This window comes from Uloborus diversus, chromosome 4, assembly GCF_026930045.1.
Source record: "Uloborus diversus isolate 005 chromosome 4, Udiv.v.3.1, whole genome shotgun sequence".
Classification (NCBI taxonomy): domain Eukaryota; kingdom Metazoa; phylum Arthropoda; class Arachnida; order Araneae; family Uloboridae; genus Uloborus; species Uloborus diversus.
The window spans coordinates 46,296,974-46,318,152 of record NC_072734.1 but is presented as its reverse complement, the minus strand read 5'-3'; the positions used below and the strand labels follow the sequence as shown (position 1 = coordinate 46,318,152).

General features: G+C 32.6%; 1 protein-coding gene across 1 annotated transcript in view; it reads right to left on the bottom strand.

Annotated features, from left to right (window-relative positions):
* The window catches only part of LOC129219721 (huntingtin-interacting protein 1-like), a 62,661-nt gene that overhangs the window by 28,112 nt on the left and 13,370 nt on the right, over nt 1-21,179 (bottom strand). The window contains 8 exon segments of the mRNA XM_054854008.1: nt 1,361-1,495; nt 5,248-5,316; nt 5,416-5,504; nt 13,704-13,779; nt 13,864-13,956; nt 16,918-16,990; nt 19,826-19,923; nt 20,625-20,762. Of these exon segments, the coding sequence (XP_054709983.1) occupies nt 1,361-1,495; nt 5,248-5,316; nt 5,416-5,504; nt 13,704-13,779; nt 13,864-13,956; nt 16,918-16,990; nt 19,826-19,923; nt 20,625-20,762 (771 nt within the window).

The following is a 21,179-nucleotide window of genomic DNA, read 5'->3' as shown; positions in this document are numbered from 1 at the left end:
TGTTGTCAGCTCGAAATGTTGTGCTGTCTAATTTCTAGCTTTCCCAGGTAATATAGGACATGAAATCTTCAAAGAATAGACTGATTTTTCTTCTCGTCATATTTTCATTAAGCGGGGTGAGTTCCAAGTCTGGCAATCCGGCGCCAATTGTTTCGTATCGTCATAGCGCTTACAAAGAACATTTTTTTTCTCAAAAATTTGTTCATAAAGATAGAAAACAAACAGATATTTGTGATCTGCACATTTCCCTTCATGATATCATAACTAGCTTATAATTTTTTCGCTACAATGTGCAGTGATATTTGGAGTAGAAGATGCATTACGGTCTACGGGGAGGGAGCAACTTTGGACAAAAGATGGCCGCCGTTCCGAAGTTGTCCAATCTCTCCGTATTTAGGATCTCTAGTTGAAAGGGGTGTTCTAAAATTTCATTTTATAATTTCAAATTTATAGTAATTCCCTAGAATGTTTCGAAACCCCCTCCCAGTTTTGAAAAATTCCCAGAAGAAAAAGTCACTGAACCCATTTCTTCCTCTAATAACACTACCTCAAATGTTTATAATTGCGTCTTACGTCGTCCTCCTAACATCATCAAATATCATCTGAAATCGTTTTTTTTTTAAATTTCAGTACTGAAAAGTTTCCCGAGAAAAAGATTCAAATCCTATTCCTTTCAATACCATTCTAATATAGCCTACAGTGGCATTTTAGAACTCCAATTTAGAAAAATTGCCGGTGCAAGATCCCTTAAGGGAGGGGCATGTTTCTGTCCTTGGAGGTAATGTGACTCGCATCTGTGGACATCCTTAAATCACAGGTGCCTCATTGGTAGTGCTAAATATGTACATTTCAGAACTCACAAGATTTTCATCTGTTTCTATTTTCAATTTTTCATGGAGCGCGAGGAATCACTTTGGAAGTGTAGTTCCAAAAAAAAAAAAGAAGCAAAAACAGCTTAGTGGTGGTAACTATGACACTCTCCAGGTAGTAATTCTCGTTTCAATTGCTTCTGTATTTTATTATCCTACTTACTCTTATGTGATACCCGAGCTGTCTTAATTGTATGGATTGATTATTCCAATAAAGCCATATGTAATAACAAGTTTTTTTTTTCCTTTTGATAATGAATTATTATTATTTTTTAGTTGTCTAAAATTAAACGAAGCACGCTATAAGTAACAATATAACAAGTACATCAAACACCAATATAAATAAATTACACAATTATTTTATGAATTAAAAGTTTATATATTATTCAGTTTTTAAAAGATGTTTTTCACTATAATGATTAACAAAAGCCTCAGACTGATTCCACAGTAAACAAAAAAGTATATAAATGAGAATCAAATAAATAATGTACCTCATTTCTCTTTTGCAATGTTGTGTTTTCAGAAGCTAAACTATTAATTTGCACTTCAAGGGATTCTGATTTCTGCAATTGTTCAGTTTCTAATTGTTTAGATGCACTAAGCTCAGCAATTTTTGCAGTAAGCACCTGAAAAGAAATATGTGACATCACATGCATTAATCATTTTCCAGCAGATAGTTCACTGGTAAATAACAGACAAAACACTCCCTCGATGGAGCATAGCTCATAACCCATAAATTTCAATTTAATGAAATCATGCACACGCACAAAGAAGGGCAAGGAGAGGTACATGCCCCTTTATGGAAATTCTGCAGCAATACTCTTCCTCAACTAGGAGACAAAACCAAGAAATTTTTCTAGGAATCAAAATTAAAATTTAGGTATTTTCTCAGCAATCACGAATTGCTTACTATCCTCACTTTACCAAAGTTGATGTTGCTTTGATTTTTCAGATTACCATGACAACAGGGCTCTCAGTAGACTTTTTCAAAATTTTAGGAACTCTTCGGCAAAATTTTAGGAAAATTTTAGGGGTAATTAAAAATTTTGTTTGATTACAAACAGTAGCTTGTGTGTGTGACCATAGTTAATTACATAACTGACAAACCAAACTGAAAATACATTTTATTTTTTAAACTAATTTGTATTAAGTATCCAGAAAGCACTTGAATTAGTAGTTATCTTTTCAAAATTCACTCTTTTCACTTTCAAGGATGTGCAATTCCAAGTTTTTGCACTTGACCAGCTCCTACAAATATTAAATTCTGTTCAAAAGTCACTGCCATAATGTCTTGCCTACAGCGGCTTTCTAGTTTTTTTTTTTTTTTTTAATTGACATAGAGCTAAACTTTCATTTTTTTAAAAACTGATTAGTATTTTTGTTATTTCAAAAAATCTTTAAATATAGATTCCTTCCCCTCCCCTCCCTAGTTCATTCCTTTTTAAGTTCATTCTTTGTCATTTTTCTTTTCAACAACTAACACCAGTGGTGCAGAACCTACGGATTGCGAAGTTGACCCATGTGTCCTGTTATGTTCAATGTTACGACTCTCTTTGATGCGACAACAATTTTTAACTTGTATTTTCATTCTCTTCCATAGTTTCAAATGTTAGTTAGAAAATTAAAAATAAATATACTATACACATGCTCTGGGCAGTGAGATTCATCTTTATAATTGTAGGCCTAAGGTTTAAAAAAAAAAAAATTGGATCTATTGAATTTATGTACTTTTTGTTTTATTTATGATAATCCTTAACTGCCTTTTAGCAATCAACAAAACCGTGACTAAGAGATGATACAAATAAAACTTTGATTTTCCAATGCCAGTAAACTAGGGAAAATCTTAATTGTAAAATGATTTTCAGTAATGTCACATCTTTATAAATTCTACTAGCTGCTTATAATGCATATTTACTTTTTTCTTTGAAAAACTGAAAATGGTTTGTTATTTTTTTTTTTTTTTACTTCCTCAATTTCCAAAAAAGTTTCCTATGCATGAAGTTCTTCACACTTACAACAATTATTTGATTTGAAATGGATATTGTACTAAAAATATTGATTATTTATTATATACTTGTATATAATAAATACCATATACTTGTTTTTCAACCCTGTCCCCCTACCCCCCACTCCCCAAGAATATTGTGATATTTTAAGTAGTATAAACATTTTTGAGTATTAAATAAAGAGGAAGTTGCAATTTTTTTTTTTTATACCAGCTAAAAAATATCAAGAAAAAAGATGTGATAAGTTAATACATTTTTTAAAGCAGAAAAAGTATGCAAATGGCAATGAAAAAAATTTTGAGCAGAAATTTTTAAGAACTGTTTGAACAATTAATATCATAGTTCACATCGCAAACAAAATTTTGAACGGGCAACAAAAATAAAGAAAAGAAATCCTTGACTTGTGCTGCCCACAACATTTTACGACATTTGCCTAAATTTACTAGACCTGCTGAATTCCCGATTTCTGGATTATAATGCTATCACAAACACACTAATCAACATTTTAGATTCATTTAATTTTTAACATCTTTATAAACATAAGGTACAACTTGATAAAAACTAATGCTAACATTCAAGAATGCTAATGGTTTGAAACGATTCAAGTGCAATAGGATTGACATTTTTGAACTAACTTGAGAAACTGACAAGTTTACAAGTCCTCCTACAGACCATAAAAACTAAGCAAGGTTCAGACTAATGGTAAGAATAAAATAATTGATGTCTAAACGTTGAAATTACAGAGTAAATTGAAATGAGTCAGTTTTACAGAAGAGAATGCAAATGGCTATTGAAATTCGTAAATGATTCAGATTGGCGTGCAAGAAAGTTAAAATCCTAAAAATTTCAGGCATTGTAAGTTTTGTTCAGGTAGAGCTGTAAAATATCTGTTTTAAACATTAAATGGTTCGTTTTTAGAGAAAATTTTTTGTGAATGGTCTGTTACAAAAGGTAAAATATTGCGAGGGGTCTGATTTTCAACGAAATATTTTGTGAACTGTCTATTCATCATATTAAGTATCTAGGGAAAAGTTTGTAGTTTGTTTTGCAAAAAAATATTTTGTGAAGGGTCTCCTCCTCCTAAAAAACCACTTAAATTCTCATAAAGAGACCACTGTGAAATTTTCAAATTTTTGTTTAGGAACACCAACAAAATTTTAGTACAATTATAGGAGCTGAAATTTTTTTAGGAAATTTAGGAATTTTAAGGGGAATGAGACAATGATTGTTTTCAATATTTATCTAGAGAGCAAAATTTTCCTCATCACAGTTACAAATCGTGTGCGGTTTTATTTCATTCATATTTTTTTAGGGTTTAACTCAAGCGACTTCACATTAAAAATAGGATTTTTTGTGTAAAAATATGTTTTTTCTGGAAAAAAAACACCTATAAGATGAACTTCAATTCTTCATGCAAAATTCCAGAATACTAATTCCCATCCTTTAAGATTCATAAGAAATAAAAATAGATAACTTTATAAGCTGTAAATAATCTTTATGATAAGTATACTGGTGGGTATTGGGCTTAAAATCTTTATTTTTACATCTTTATTTTCAAATCTTAATTTTTACATCCTAATCACACCTTCTTTTTTTATGGGTATGTCTCACATTACCTATTCCAGAAAATCACCAGTCATAATTAAACAGGTGCAAATTTCTTGGACATTTCTATTCCATTTCATTTGTAGAAACAAGATACCCAACGAGTTGGGTCAAATAGCAATTTGTGATAGCAAAAACCATAATTTGAATTCAAAACATCAAAATTCAAATGATTTTTATTATTATTAGTAATTTTTATCTGACTCGAAAAGCAGAGTAGTACAAAATAACATATACATCAACATAATCAAAGATTATTGAGAAACATTTTCTTCTATTCTTTTCATCAGCTGTGTACAGTAAAACCTGTTTACAACGATACTGTTGGGACCTAAAAAAAATATTGTAATAGACAGGTTATCGTTATAGACAGTTTGATTATTCCTGCTGACATTTTTGCTGGGGCCAAAAAAAAAATATTGTTATAGGCAGGTTATCGTTATAGACAGTATCGTTATACACAGGTTCCACTGTACTGTGATCATATTGAGCCACTTAAAAAATAATTTATAGGGCCGAAAATTTATGTACTTCGATTTTTAACAACAAAACAGTTTGTTTTTTCTAAAACAGCAGCTCTTTCATTCAGCTTTTTTCCTTTTTAAAGTCAGTACCAAAGAACATCGAACCAAAATATGGACTGGACAGAGCAAGCTTATTTTTATGCAAAATATTTATGCATTATCTACACTGATTTCTCCCAGAGTTTGATTCTTTGGACTAGGTTTTTTATTGTTATTCTTTTAAATATTGTTCAATAAACATACCTGTTTTTCACTTTCAACTGTTTCAGCTGATGTTTTTAACATAGATAGCTGCTTATCCAATTCAGCTTTCTAAAAGAAATGTTAAAGAAAAATTTAGTACAAAATAAATAAATAAGTATTTTTAAAAAATCAGAGGAGGTTAATAAAAATCAATCATTGAACTCTCACCCCTCGTAGAAGACCTATGTGTTCTTCTCTAAGCTTGGCATAAACTTCTTTCATTTTACAAAATTTTTCTTCTTGAACTTTGGCTTTTTCTAAAGTTAATAAAGTGTGAAAATTGATGAACAATCAGTGTTTATGCAAATTAGCATAAAATGCTGTAACCGCCACTACGCGGCCCAAGTTTATAACTGATGGCTAATTCAGTCTGTCAGGTTCTGTTTTTTGAGAGTGTAATGTGCTTGTTTTGCAGCGCCAGAGTGTCGCTAATAAAGGTGTTTTTTGCGCAAGGTGTTTAAGTGCTTTTTTGTACCTTAGAGCTATCGAAGTTGGCAATTTTGGCCAACAAATTCCGAAACTCCAGCTCGACGGACCACATATTTGTTGGCCAAAATTACCAACTTCGATAGCTCTAAGTCAAAAAAGCACTTAACACCTTGTGCAAAAAAACACCTTTATTAGTGACACTCTGGCGCTGCAACACAAACACATTACACTCTCAAAGAACAGAACTGAACTTAACAGACTGAATTAGCCATCAGTTATAAACTTGGGCCGCGTAGCGGCGGTTACAGCATTATATGCTAATTTGCATAAACATACCGCTGGCCTTGATAAATTTTACAAAAATTTTCAAAACGTTAATCATTCATATTAAAGAAAACTTCATAAAGAAATCAATGAAAAAAAAAAGAACAAAGAGTCCATCACAAAATACACAATAGCACAATACAAAATAACACTAAGCACAAATCAATTTTCAATTGGTAAAAGAACAATCTTGTTTACTGATCGTTTAAGTTCACCTGTTGCAGTTCGAATCTTCACAACTCTAACCTTATCATCGGAACCCTTATGCAGTTGCACAATCCTACCAAGTAACCACTTGCAACATAGCAAACTGTCCTTTATCAAAACTAAAGAGCCCAATTTAACATTATCCTTTGCAAACATCCATTTTGAGCGTTGCTGAAGTGTGCTTAAATAGTCCGTTTTCCATTTTTTCCAAATTGTTTGGACTACCTTAGTGGTTCTTTGCCAGCGGCTTAACCTGTTATCATTTATATCAAGTAGTTGAGGCTCTGCAATTGCAGAAATTGGCCTACCAACTAAAAAGTGACCTGGGGTTATACATTGAAAGTTAACATCATCATTTGACAAAGAAGTAAGAGGTCGCGAATTTAAAACCCCTTCAATTTGAATAATTACAGTTTCAAATTCCTCATAAGTGAGTCTTAAATTTGACATTACTCGTTTCAAATGGTGTTTAACAGATTTTACACCAGCCTTCCAAAGTCCACCAAAATGGGGGGATTTAGGAGGGATGTACGACCAATCAATACCTTCAGAATTAAAGAAAGAAGCTAATTTTTCATCTGGAAAATTAATCATACTATACCACTTTTTTGACTGAGCATTGGCTCCAACGAAATTGGTCGCATTATCTGTAAATATTTTGGAACACTTTCCGCGTCTAGCAAAAAATCTTTTAAGAGTTGCTATTAAGGCATCTGTAGTTAAATCTGCGAGCAATTCAAGATGAATTGCTCGGGTTACAAAACATATACATACACAAATGTAAACTTTATTCAGAACACCCTTTCGTTGATTTTTAAACTTAACGTAGAAATGACCGCATAGATCCAAACCCGTGTAATTAAAGACATAAGAAATATTTACCCTTTCACTAGGTAAGTTACTCATAATTTGAGAAGTTAAAATAGGTATACACTTAAAACAAGTAACACAGGAATGAACACATTTTCTAGCTAAATTTCTACCTCCTAAAGGTTAAAATTTATTACGAACAACATTTAATAAAGCTTGCGGACCTGCATGCAGTAATTTTAAATGATAGGTATAAAATATAATTTCACTTAACTTAGAGTTTTTTGGCAAAAGAATAGGACATTTATGATTGAAAGGCAAAGATGCTTTTTCAAGCCAACCACCTACTCTATGGACACCATTTTCATCAATAAATGGATTTAAATTACACAACTTACCTGCCCTTTTTGTTTTACATTTATCATTTAAAGATAATTGTGCTGCTCTAATAACTAAAATTTCAGCATCACATATTTCTTTTGAAGTGATAACTCCAGTTAATCTATTATCTTTACTTTTTAAATTATGAATAAACCTACGAACATAACAAAGTATGCGACGAATTTTGTCATAATTATTACTTAATTTTAAAAATTCATTTACAAAAGAAAAATCACAGTCATTTTTTAACACTACAGTAGGTAGGTTTTCAACAGTCAAACATTTAATCTCTTTTAGAGAAGATTCATCACCAAGTACCACATTTTCATGATCGAAAGGAAAATTAGGAGTGTCCTGCTTTAGAAAAGGTGGACCGTTAAACAAAAAGTCATTATTTATCAATTGTTCAGGGTCTAAATCTTGCGATACCAAATCAGCCGCATTCTCCTCCGATTTTACGTGAAACCAGCGATTGATATCTGTCAATCGCTGAATTGTAGCTACTCGTGAGGCAACAAAAGTTTTTAACTCACATGGTGATCTTTGTAGCCACGCTAGCACTATAGTACTGTCAGAGTAAAAGTAAATCAAATTATCCTTTAATTTGAGAACTCTTAGCACTTTTGTCACCAACTTCGCTAATAGCACTGCTGCACACAATTCCAGCCGTGGAACTGTAACGGTTTTAATTGGAGCAACTCTGCTTTTGCTGCAGAGTAATTTGCAGCAGGATGAGTTTCTTGCATTGGACGAAACAATATAAACGCAAGCTCCATACGCACATTCTGAAGCATCGGAAAATCCAACAATTGTCTTGACAACTGGAGTTTCAGTCAGAACATATCTGTCGACGTAAACGTTACTAATTTTCTTCAGGGCATGAATAAACCGAAGCCATTCTTCAGTTTCTTTTTTAGGTAGAGATTCATCCCAGTCTACTTTTAACTTCCATAAGCGCTGAAGAATAATTTTAGCTTTTGTTACTATGGGGCCAAGCAACCCCAATGGATCGAATATCCGCGCAATTTTAGATAAGACAGTTCTTTTCGTAACTTTAGGTTGATCTTCACAGGATAAATTAAAAGCAAAAACATCATTCTGTGATTTCCATAACAGTCCTAAAGTTTTCGTGTCACTCAGCTTATCAAAATCGTAGCAATCTGCAGCTGATGATGTATCAATCAACTCTGGATGATTGCCGCACCACTTGTGAAGATGCATTCCACAACTTCCTAACAGTTTTATAATTTCCCCTTTAAGATCCTTCGCAGTCTCTAAATCCGCCACTCCGGTCAGAACATCGTCCATATAGAAGTCTGACTTCACAATGGTTGAAGCTTTTGGATACTGCTGTTCCCCATCTGCACTTAACTGCTTGAGACATCTCATGGCGAGGTATGGTGCGCTTGTTGTACCATATGTTACCGTACATAACCTATAAGTCTTGACCTTTTCATTTTTAGAATTTTTCCATACAATTCTTTGCAAGTCACGTTGACTCTCATCCACATTAATCATTCTGTACATCATTCGGACATCTGCAGTAAATGCATAACGGTAAGTCCTGAACCTTAAAATTATAGAAAACAAATCTTCTTGGATAACTCTGCTATTCATTTGCAAGGAATTTAACGATTCCCCTGTAGAAGTTATCTGCGAACCATTAAACCCTACTCTAAGTTTTGTTGAGTTTTTCTCAGGCCTATAGACACCGTGATGAGGTAAATAATAACATGGAGTAGGGTCTTTAGTTTCCATTACTCTTTCCATGTGACCTAAACGTTCGTACTCCGTCATAAATTTACAATACAAATCTGCGAGCATTGGATTTTTGTTCAATCGATTCCATAAAGAATTTAACCTTTTTATGGCGATTTGTTTCGAATCTCCTAATAACCGCGGATCCTGTTTAAAAGGCATTTGAACTACAAATCTTCCCGATTGATCTCGTTTGTGAGTTTTTAAGAAATGCTTATTGCACTCAATTTCTTCGGAACTTTTAAATTGATCTGTTTCGTCAATATTTTCAATTTCCCAGAATTTCTTGATTTCCATAGTTAATTCTGCCTCATTAATTAACCCGCAATGAAAGTCTTTAGGCTGGGAATTATCTTTGGTACTACCACCCACTATAAAGCCAAACAAGGTATTTTGCAATACTAAATTAGAATTAGGTACATGCAATTGACCAAATCTTAATAATTCTAAGAACACTTCTGCTCCTAATAGCAATTCAATTTTCCTTGGTTTATTAAACTCAGAATCAGCTAAGTTAACATTCTGAAATATTCCCATCTCCGAGATAGTTACATGACTAGCAGGAGTAATTTGAGTTATTTTCGGAACAATTAAAAAATCCAATACCCGAGAATAACCTCCACCCTTGTTTCGAATCACAGCTGACGTTTTAAATTTAACATTCATTGACACCCCAGTCAAACAAGATACGGAAACATTTGCTTTTTCTTTTCTCAGTTCTAATTTGTCCGCTAATTCGCAACTCATAAATTGACTCTGCGAGCCACAATCTAACAAACACTTAGCAGGAAAGAAATTTCCAACCCTACTTTTGATATAAACAATCGCTGTACTTAATAAAACTCTCTTCGGTTGAAACGATTCGTTGGAAATACCCTGCAAAACTTTGCTTGTCACTAATTGGTTCAAACGGACTCGCATCTACGTTCAAATGATTTATGTTTGATTCTAATACGACCCCCTGGGAAATCTCGTTAGTATTTACTTCCACTGCGTTCAACTGACCTCGCGAACCAGTAAGCAAATTAGATTTTTTCCCGGTATCAAAACATAAAAGAGTATTATGCTTTTTATTGCAAGTATTACACAGAGATTTTGAAACACAATTTCTTGAGGCATGATTTCTATCAAAACACAGAAAACATAAATTGTGCTTCTTAAGAGCTTTTACTCTATCTCTTGCGTTTAATTTAAGAAATTGATAGCAAGAGGAAATGTTATGATTTCCTTTACCGCAAATTATGCACTTTTGCAAAACTTTATCTACTACACCGGAAACCATTGCGGCCGTTTTTGCCTGGTTTTGCTTAACATTTACATTTGTTTTTGAAGCATTTAAAGTACGCGCATGATCTTTCAAAAAGTCTAATAATTCCGATACCTTCGACAAATTATCTTTTTTCAGATTCCTTTCCCACCATAGCTTAGTGTTTGTATCTAACTTTTGACTTAAAATAAAAGTTAGAATTACAGACGAAAAACCAACTACCTTTTGATCTAACATTTCTAAAGACCTCACACACTCAGTGCTTATATCTATTAAATTTAAGATTGCTGCGGCAGATTCATTTTGAATTGCAGGAATTCTAAAAAAGCACTTTAGATGAGCATAAACTTGTTCCCGGGAATTTGAATAACATTCCTCTAGCAGAGACCAAGCTACTGCATAATTACTATCTACAATTGAAATCGATTGATCAATCTGAAAAGCATCGCCTTTTAACGATGATTTTAAATACAGTAGACTCCCGATTATCCGCGAGCGGTTTATCCGCGGGGCGGATTATCCGCGAATCAATCAACAATCACGAACATGTATTTTCGCAGTAAAAAGCGAATACCAGTGGCTGTTTTTTTTTTTTTTTTGTAAAATTGTAAATTTACACTCAGTTGTTTTTGCTTGATTGATTGATTTATTTTAATTTTATTATTATTATTATTTTTGTGCGTTCTTCATCGTTCATACACTTGTTTGTTATTGATTTTAAGTTCGGTTGTGCAAAAATACAAAACATTTGTACTGTACTCTATATATATTTTCACTGTTTGCAGAAAGTGTTATGCATCAATACAGTTAAGAATTTGAGATAGGACAATTTTTACCTGATTTGTCCCCTATTTTAGTCTTTTTGCGGTTATCCGCGATTTTTATTATCCGCGGCACTTGTGCCACCCAATTCCGCGGATAATCGGGAGTTTACTGTATTGTAATTTCATTGCATCAGACAAATTCTTGTTCTGATGAATGCTTGCAAGAAATATATCTTTAAAGGAAAGCCACTCGTGCAAATTTCCTGAAAACGACGGTAAGTTCATTTTAGGCAACTTAACATTTGTCTCAGCATTCGAGTTTGATTCAACCCTCGAATTGACCTAAAAGTCACTTTTCGCTTTTGAATGCTTTCGGTGTAATTCATAGGCCAATTCATCTAAAACATCGTTAATTTCTTCTTGCTCTTTTTCAAAAGACTCAGTAGCATCTTCATTACATGCAACATAAATAGATTTAAAACAAGCATTTAATTCCAATTCTAAATCTTTATGCTTACGTTCTAATAGTTCAAAGTCACTAATTTCAAACTCAGTTATAGATACCTTTTGTTTGAACTTCGTAAGTTGTATTTTGAGAACTCGCTTTCTCGATAATAGTTCTTTAAGAGTTTCAGACATGGTACAATCGTATAAGCGTTCACTTACCTTATAACGATATATGTGTAATACTTTCGCAACTAAATGCACTGTATCACTCGACTTTCACTGATTCTTAGGAGCGTATATCCACACAGCTCCTGTGAGACGGACCATATTTGTTGGCCAAAATTACCAACTTCGATAGCTCTAAGTCAAAAAAGCACTTAACACCTTGTGCAAAAAAACACCTTTATTAGCGACACTCTGGCGCTGCAACACAAACACATTACACTCTCAAAGAACAGAACTGAACTTAACAGACTGAATTAGCCATCAGTTATAAACTTGGGCCGCGTAGCGGCGGTTACAGCATTATATGCTAATTTGCATAAACATATGGTTCCGAAACCCGGTTTCGACATTCGTTTTACCAATTGAAAATTGATTTGTGCTTAGTGTTATTTTGTATTAGTGCTATATTATTGTGTATTTTGTGAAGGACTTTCTTTTCATTGCTTTCTTTATGAAGTTTTCTTTAATATGAATGATTAACGTTTTGAAAATTTTTGTAAAATTTATCAAGGCCGGCGGTATGTTTATGCAAATTAGCATAAAATGCTGTAACCGCCGCTACCCGGCCCAAGTTTATAACTGATGGTTAATTCAGTCTGTCAGGTTCTGTTTTTTGAGAGTGTAATGTGCTTGTTTTGCAGCGTCAGAGTGTCGCTAATAAAGGTGTTTTTTGTGCAAGGTGTTTAAGTGCTTTTTTGTACCTTAGAGCTATCGAAGTTGGCAATTTTGGCCAACAATCAGAATAAAAAAACTTAAAACTCTAAAAGTTTAGAGTTGCTTCAATTGAAACATATTTATGAATTACTAATGTTCGAGCATTAGTAATAAGTTACACTCATTCAAAAGTACTTTTATCAATCCTTTAATACTAAAAATAAATACAAACACACATAATAATCGAATAAAAATGAATATATTACCACATCAATATCAGTTTGATAAAACAGTGGAATGTACAAATATGACTTTTGCAATTAATGACTATAATGGTATAAAATTTTAAAGTATCTGCTAATCAAGTATGCATGTCGAACAGAATACTTTTTAATACAAAGAGTCTTTTATAAGCCTAACATTTTGCTCATTTCATTTAACAATATGAAGTTGCCTATTTTGCTCTAAAACATTCATGAAATTCTGAAATTAGACAGGTGTTTTAATCTTCATTCAAAAACTGTAGCTTTCTTGTACAGAAAGCATCAAAAGTGTCAATAAACTTATTTCTGCGAAAACAGTACTTTTGATGGTAAATATAATAGTATAGTTTTCAATAAGATATTTTAAGTTAGTTGATAAAATATAAAATGAGGCAGTAGGGGAGGGGGGCAGCAAAGGGATGCAAGTGCAAAAATTAAAAATTTGGAGATAACCAGTACAAATGGAAGGGGAACTTCTCTGTTTTGGTGTAAGAAATAGTACTAATAGCCCTGGTAGGTGTGCTGCTATACAGCATGATTTAGAAAAACTTGCTATGACAACCTACCTAAGACCGGAACTGGAAACGTGTTATATTCAAAACTTGAAGATATCCACTGACATCCCTTTGCTTCTAACTGCCTCAAATGTTGTCCTCAGTTATTGAATAAACAAGCTATTGCAATGAATCAGAACAATTAACTAGTGAAAAGAACATGTGCTACAAATAAATCATATATTTCAAGCACAATAATTTATTTAATCTATCTCCCTCAAATGACATAATAATAGAATTCTGATGATCATTTATCATTCTTGTGTCACCTAAGACCGTAATTTATGGTGATGCATTAGAAAAAAAAAATTACCGTTTTAGAAATTACATTAAAATTTAAAAAAGTGCAAAATTTGGGAAAAAAACAACTTACTTTCCGCTTCATTTAGCTTCAGGTTAAGTTCAGATGAATCTTCTATGGTATCATTTTGCTTCAAACTATCGTTTTCCTTAAGAAAAGAATAAGTCAGAATTAATAATTGTGATTCAAAAGCAGATATCTGCAATTAAAAGCAGCATTTAAAGCTACTTACATCTTTTAGGTTCTTGATAGTTTGGTCTTGCTCAGTTATATGTGCTTCAAGACCAACCATTTGGCGTTTAAAATCATCAATTTTTCTCTCATACTAAAAAGCAATAAAACGAAGTCAGAAAAAATGAGTAAATAACTAATGAATAGTTTATGGCAGAAAAAGTTATACGAAATCATTTAAATGTACATTTTTTGTGGATCACATGCTTCAAGACTTTACTTTAAAATGTTTGGCTTTTAAAAGTTTAACCTGGAAATAAAATTTTGGGTGAGAAAAACGGTTATATATCAAAAACTTACATAATCAGAACCCCATTTTACTTCAGAGAGAGCAAAACAATGAATGTTTATCACTTGTGAAAATAAGAGTCAAAAGATTACTCAGTGACTTAAATGCTGATGAAGGAAGATATGTGAACTGCTGCATAAAACTCATTGGAATATTATAAGGTAGGTAATTATAGATCTGTGAATCATACTGCATCGCTTTAGGAAATTTTTCAAGCAATAATCAATCTAATAATTTAAAGTTTGGGTTGACTTCGAAGTTTCCTTAACTCAGGATGTTATTTCTGAGAGCAGAGTGATAAAGAGATTGGCCACTACAATATGGAAGTTTTTTGAAAAATGCTACCTAATTTTTTGCAGTAGGTCATTAAAATTATACATGATTTGGGTTGTTTTCTTCTAGAGTAATAGAAAAATTGCCAATTAAGAGGTCAAAAAACATTTTAAATGGAAATCACATGAGGCACAAGCAAGAATTCTAGAATGGAATTTAGTGCAACTAATGGATTGGAACAATATTCATGCACTTTGGCCATGGTCTTAAAAATATTAACAAAATAACTTCAAAGCTAAAAACTGTGAAGACACAGGCATTAAATTTATATTTTCAAACTAAAACACAGTATGAAATACACCTATATCGATTCGTTATTCTCGTTATCCTATATTGAAATTGTTTTATTTTATAATTAAATAATGCTAATTTCTACTTGCAGCACAAAAGAAACTTTCCATAACTCTCATATCGTCACTTCAGAGCAATAGTAAGATATTTAATCCCAGAAATAACACTAGAATATCTTACTGTTGCTCTGAGGCGACAATATGAACAACATAAATATTAAATACCATTTTAACATACAGTCAAACCTCCCAATAGAGGACACCGTCTGGACCAAAGTTCATGTCCGTTAACGGGGAGTGTCTGCTATTGGGGAATTTGAATTTACAATGACATTTTAATTTTGTATTAAATTAATAAGTAGCGCTAGTAGTGCTTATACAAGTATACTTACCCAATAAGTAAATAACCCGCTGAATTTTTCGGGAAAATAGAATAGGAAGGCATTTTTTATGTGTTACATCATTTATCTGAAATGCGATAGGATAATTCTGTAAATTCTGCTCAATAAAGTTTTAGATCGCAGCAAAATGTAGCCCAATCGGATACTTTTCATTTAATCTGGCAATACTGTGCTGATTTCTCATCAGCGTCTGGAGGGAAAAGACATGGCGCTGACGCTCATTTCCCAAAATTTAGTGGGGGGGGGGGGGGGGGGGGGGGGAATACCCTTAAGTTGCACGAGTTTCTTTTCTTTTTTTTTTGAATGCATTCCTCTCCTATGCAAACTGATTAAGCAAAGTACTGTGTAAAATGAGAAAGATTTTTTTTTCTTCCATTTTTTGCTGGAATTTCATGCATAAAATGAAAAAAAAAACTTTCAAGGTTTGACTTAATAGTTCGTTCGTCTTGAATGGCTCGTTTTCGGAGCAAAAGGGGTGCAATCCTCTCATTGGTACTGGTTTGCCCTAGAACATCCTAAAGGAGTAGAAAAAATGCTTGTTATGAAAGCAGTGCTGAGCAAAATTTTACCAGACACAGAAAAATAAAACGAAACTCGGCTGATTTACGGTCTGCTAACGGGAGTGTCTTTTAACGAAGAGTGAAATACATTATACGCCTATCTCGAGGGTCTGGAGATTCAGAAATGTCCGCTAACGGGGAGTGTCCATTAAAGGAGGTTTGACTGCAGTTGAAAAGGGCGACCCAAAACTCATGTAGCCCATTATAAAATATTTTAACTTAAAAAATACAACTAATTTTAAATGCAACTTATCTTGCTTTCTGACAACTCTATACTTTTCAGTATGATACCTCATTTTCATTTTCATATTCCACGTGCAGTGAACACTGACACATTTAGTAGCTTTTAGTTTGTCAATTTGTTAAATTTCATTTTCTAGGATTAAACAATTCTATACATTCGGCGAAATTTTCTAACTGATTTGTTTGATGCCAAAGTTGAGGCCTTCAATAACTAACTTCTAAGTATTTCTGCGCCCAACCAGACAATTTTTTTTTTCGATAGATAACTAGTTTTCTGTAAACTGGAAATGTTGGAGACTGAAAAAGTTGGCACCCAATTTTACTGGGTCAGCACAAAATAGTCAAGTTAAAAAGCAAAATGCTGAGTTTAAATTTAAGAGTCTCAGAAAACTGGCATTACAGGTGGATTTAACAAATGTAATTTTTCTCAGAGCTCTGAAGAAACTGGTGTTTCACGCTTACAGTGTTCGAATTATTGCATTGTGTGTGTTTGAATTATTCAAGAATTGAAAGTTCCTGATAAAATTACACAATTAAGTTATTATTGATCACTATGGACATTAGAAGAGAAAAAGTTGATATTGTGCTCTATAGAGATGAAGACTGATTATTTAATTTCACAGGCTATGTTAGTAGCCAGAATACAAGAATTTAGTTTGTCAAAAAATCCATATGCTAATAAGAAAAGATCTTGCATTCGGCAAACATTCCTAATCCAGGGAAAAGTTTATCTTGCTCATGCTACTAACAAAAAAGTTACTGAAAGTAACAGTGTGTATGGAATACAAAAACAACATGTCATTCTGAAAAGTATTGCCAACAAGCTAAATAATTAGTACTTTTTAAATGAAATATTTTATAACAGGTTGAATGACTCTTGCATCATCCTGGATTTATAAAAACGATTGACTACTGAAGCCAGAAGAAAGTCGAAATTACCTCAATTTTCATCCTTTGAAAATCCATTCTCAGCATCTCAATATCTTTTTGCAAACGTTCAATTAAGAGATCCCTAAAAATACAAATAGCTCTGTCATGCATAGCAAAATAGATGCACATAATAGAATTTAGTCATAAAGAGCAGTGGCAGATACACACAGCAAGCCACCTGGCATTTGCTCGGTGGGCCGCTCATGTTTTGGGCTGATCAGTTGCCTTGTCTACAAACAGCAAAATGTAAATACCGCTACATAAATTCTCTAGCTTCAATTCCTTTTTACACATGGGCTCAAGCCTGTGGATGGAGGGCGCAAGGCCGTCGCTAAAGGGGTCATGGGGGTGCTGCACCAGCCCAGTTTTTCACAAATGAGGCCGCCAATTTCATTTTAGTAATGCAATAAAAATCAGAAAAACAAGAGCAGTACTTAAAAGTTAAAATAATTTTGTCCATTTTTCAATTTCATCTATAAATTGCAATTCACATTTACTTTACTTATGAATGGCAATTCCCAATTGTTATGAATTGTAGTTCATAATAATTGCAATAAAAGTGACAAAAATTATTCTTTTAATAAAGCTTTACCAGAAAAAGCAATCTTAAAACACAATTTGAAGCATCCAAAATTCTGTATTAAAAAGATTATTTAACTAAAGACCTCCGAAATGTGCGAAAAAATTTTTTACGCAAAAATTAAATATTTAATTTCTCTCACTCAATATCCCTTGAAAGGTTCAAACCTATGGTTGAAGACCCATACCATGTAAAAGTCCATGTCATGGTGTCATGCACTCACAGGTACACCAGAGCTTTATATCTTCCATTGTCCATTAACCTCATCTTTCCGCATTAAATATTACCCCTCTCTTTCTCTTTTCGAAGTTTCGATTGTTTACTGGGTGAAAGCTCTCAATTCTCTCTTCTTAGTAACAATATGAAAGATCATTTATAACTCCGTTTTCAAGTCTACAGCATTGAAAAATTTCAAGGAAAGCCCCCCCCCCCACCCCACCCCTTCCTCATAATCAGCAAAGCACGTCAGAAATCTCATTTTTAATGATTCAATTTCAAAAAAAAATCCAAGGAGAGCCCCGCCATATCTCCTCCTCCTAAAATCATCGAAAGTTGGTAAAAGTTTTGTTTTTGGAACTTAACTTTTGAATAATTATTGATGTCCTAGTTTATCTCAAAGAAAAAAAAAGCTTACAGTCACCTTTTTAAGATTTCAATTTCAAAAAAATTCTTGGTGGCTGTTGCTCCTTTCCCTAGCATCAGCCAAAATCTTTTGAAACTGCGTTTTCAGAGCTAATATTTTGAAATTTTCCCGGATTCCATCTTCCTAACATAACTGAGGATAATATATAAATGTCATTTTGGAGTTTCACTTCCAAAAAATTGTTGGAGGAATACCCTCGAACCTCCACTCTCCCTAACATCACCAGAGATCATCTAAAATTGCATTTTTAGGACTTTGAAAAATTTTGGGGGAGAGACACCAGGACCCTATATTTCAGACTTAATGTTAAACTTACAATTAGGCTTATATAATGCTAATATTTAATGACTCCCATAAGCAAGAAAAATAATCTACTCCCTTTCTCTCTCTGTATTGATATATGTGTTTGACAAAATTAAGGGGTCGAACACACCCCTCGTCTCCCTAATAACCTCCCTATTCTAACTGAAGTAATGTTAGAAGATATCATTACGGAAATAATCAAGCGCCAGGCACTTAAAAATACTTAAATAGATTATTACAAGGTTTAGCTTATCTTGTATCAATTGTTCACCATTAAAACACAGAAAAGAATCCCATTTGTTAAATTTTGTTTAAAAGAAAGTATTTAATTTTTCTGAATAATTTCCTCATATTTAAGTGATATCGTTTCCCAATCATTTTTGTAAAAATTAGTATTTTTCGGAGCCATGGGGCCGCAAATATCCCTTTATGCCAGGGTTGATTTCTTTACTCAATCCGCCACTGATAAAGAGCACCTCAAAAATTAAGTTTGCACTAAAGAAAGGTGAAAAAATTGGAAAGGATTTAAAAGATGAAATTTTACAGTTGAATTATTGATGCACAATCAAAATGGAATGTGTGACATAAAATGCATTGTCAAAGTAATTATTTTTAGATTCATTCCTTTTAAAGAGACAAAACTATGTTCTTTTTAAACCTAGAACCATTTAATATTTTTTTACAAACATAACTATCGTTAGAGTAAGTAATTTCAGGTGTAATATTACAAAAGAGCTTGAATTTTGTAAAAGCAAAAGGATAAGCACTAAGAAAAAACAACTTCTCATCTCTTTCAAAAAGGGTCTTATGAGCAGCCATGGGTGCTGACCACTTGGGATTATCAAGTAATTTAAAAACTGATAATGAAATAACATATTTGTATGCCTCCGGTATCAAATAAAGAAATTAATGAAAAAAGAAAATTTCTACGGAGAAAAGAAAAACAATTTTCCCTGACATTAATGACTATACACAATGAAACATTAATAACTATATATGATGAAACATTAATGACCGTAAACAATGTCCCTTCCCCCTCAAAAGTAAAAAAGAAAAAAAGAAGAAGGAAGGAAAAAACCTGAATAGCTTTTTCAATATTTTTTTAAAATAAAATCCTACTTTTGGAAAAGTTTTGACATTTTTCTCATGTTTATGCATTTTATTTTTAAATTTTTAAAAATCTTATAACATATTTTCAGAAGTGGAAAGCTTTATGATATTTTGATATGGCTTTATAAAACATTAATATCTATTGAAAAATGAGGACTTTGAATACAAATATTAAGGAATTAAAATGAAAGCAGAGTTAATTATATTATACTTTTAACTTCTCACCATAAAATAAAATTTTAAAAATACCAACTTGACTGAACAGCCAGAGAAAAACTTACTTGTCTGACATTTGGTCTGGCGAACTTGATCCATTGCTATGAGGATACTCAAGAGGACTTTTGTGACTAAAAACTCCATCCAAAACATCAGGGCTTGGCTACAAAGAGTAAACAGTTAAACTGATCCAAACTGCAGTTAGAAAAACTTTTCTGAACAATTCCAAATCTAATTTTTCTCCAAATAAAAATTTAAATTTGCACACCATAACTTCCCAAAAATTAAACAACATACCTAAATAAATGTACTTGCATGACAATGTTGCACATGAATACCACAACAATGTTGCAGGATTTATTTAATGTAAGTAGTCATGCACATGTATGTTTAATAGATGATATTTTAAACCTGGCATTACAGGTGGATTTAACAAATGGAATTTCTCACAGAGCTCTGAAGAAATTGGTGTTTCACACTTACTATATTTGTGAGTTATTGGTTTAGCAGATATAAAGAAATCCATTATGTGCATCAAAATATAAATTCTATAAGCAAATTAGCAATAAAAAGTGTATGATGTATTTCATCAAACATGCATTTTTAACATGTTCCAAATGTAAACATGACTTCTTTCTTTTCAAAAAAATTAAAAAATAAATAAAATAAAATAAAATATACACAATTTTAACAGATAAAAGGTAAAATAAAGAACTCAGCTACGCATTTTTTTTATTTTGTTCCATGGTTGCCATTGCTGGACCACAGAACTGCCGTCTTTGTAAGTGATTGAGGTTCACTCATAAAAGTTCACTGAAGAAAGTGAGTTAAACTTGAGGATAATAATAATACCAAAACACTTACGCAAGACTTTGGCACAGTAGTATCAACCAGATTCATATCAACCGTTTCATTTTCTGGAGTATCTGCATGAGGAGGGAGAATAACCACGGGGCTTACATGAGCACTTAGGTCAGATGCTATTAGAAAATTTGGTGGATTCTGGAATTTAAAAGAAAAAAAAGTTACAAATAGGTTTTAATACAAAATCAATTGATTCATAACAAATATAGCAGCAATCAAGAAATTTTGGTTGATGGAAAAAAAAAAAAATAAAAAATAAAGCAATGAAGCCCAATTGTGCCATTCTACAAAAAAGTAGCCATGTTGTCCTGGATGCAACAGCTCATATATTTCATTAAAAAGTAATAATTTTAAAGGGTAGCAAAATTTTTTGCTTAAGAAATTACACACACATTTGTGATTTCTTACACATTTTTTTTTTTCTTTTGTTCATTACCATTTTAAAGTATTATTTTTAATGAAATATATGAGCTGCCAAGTACGGAACAAAAGGACTGTTTTCCAGTAGAATGGTCCAATTAATGTTTTGATTCAGAAAGCCTCCACCCTACATGA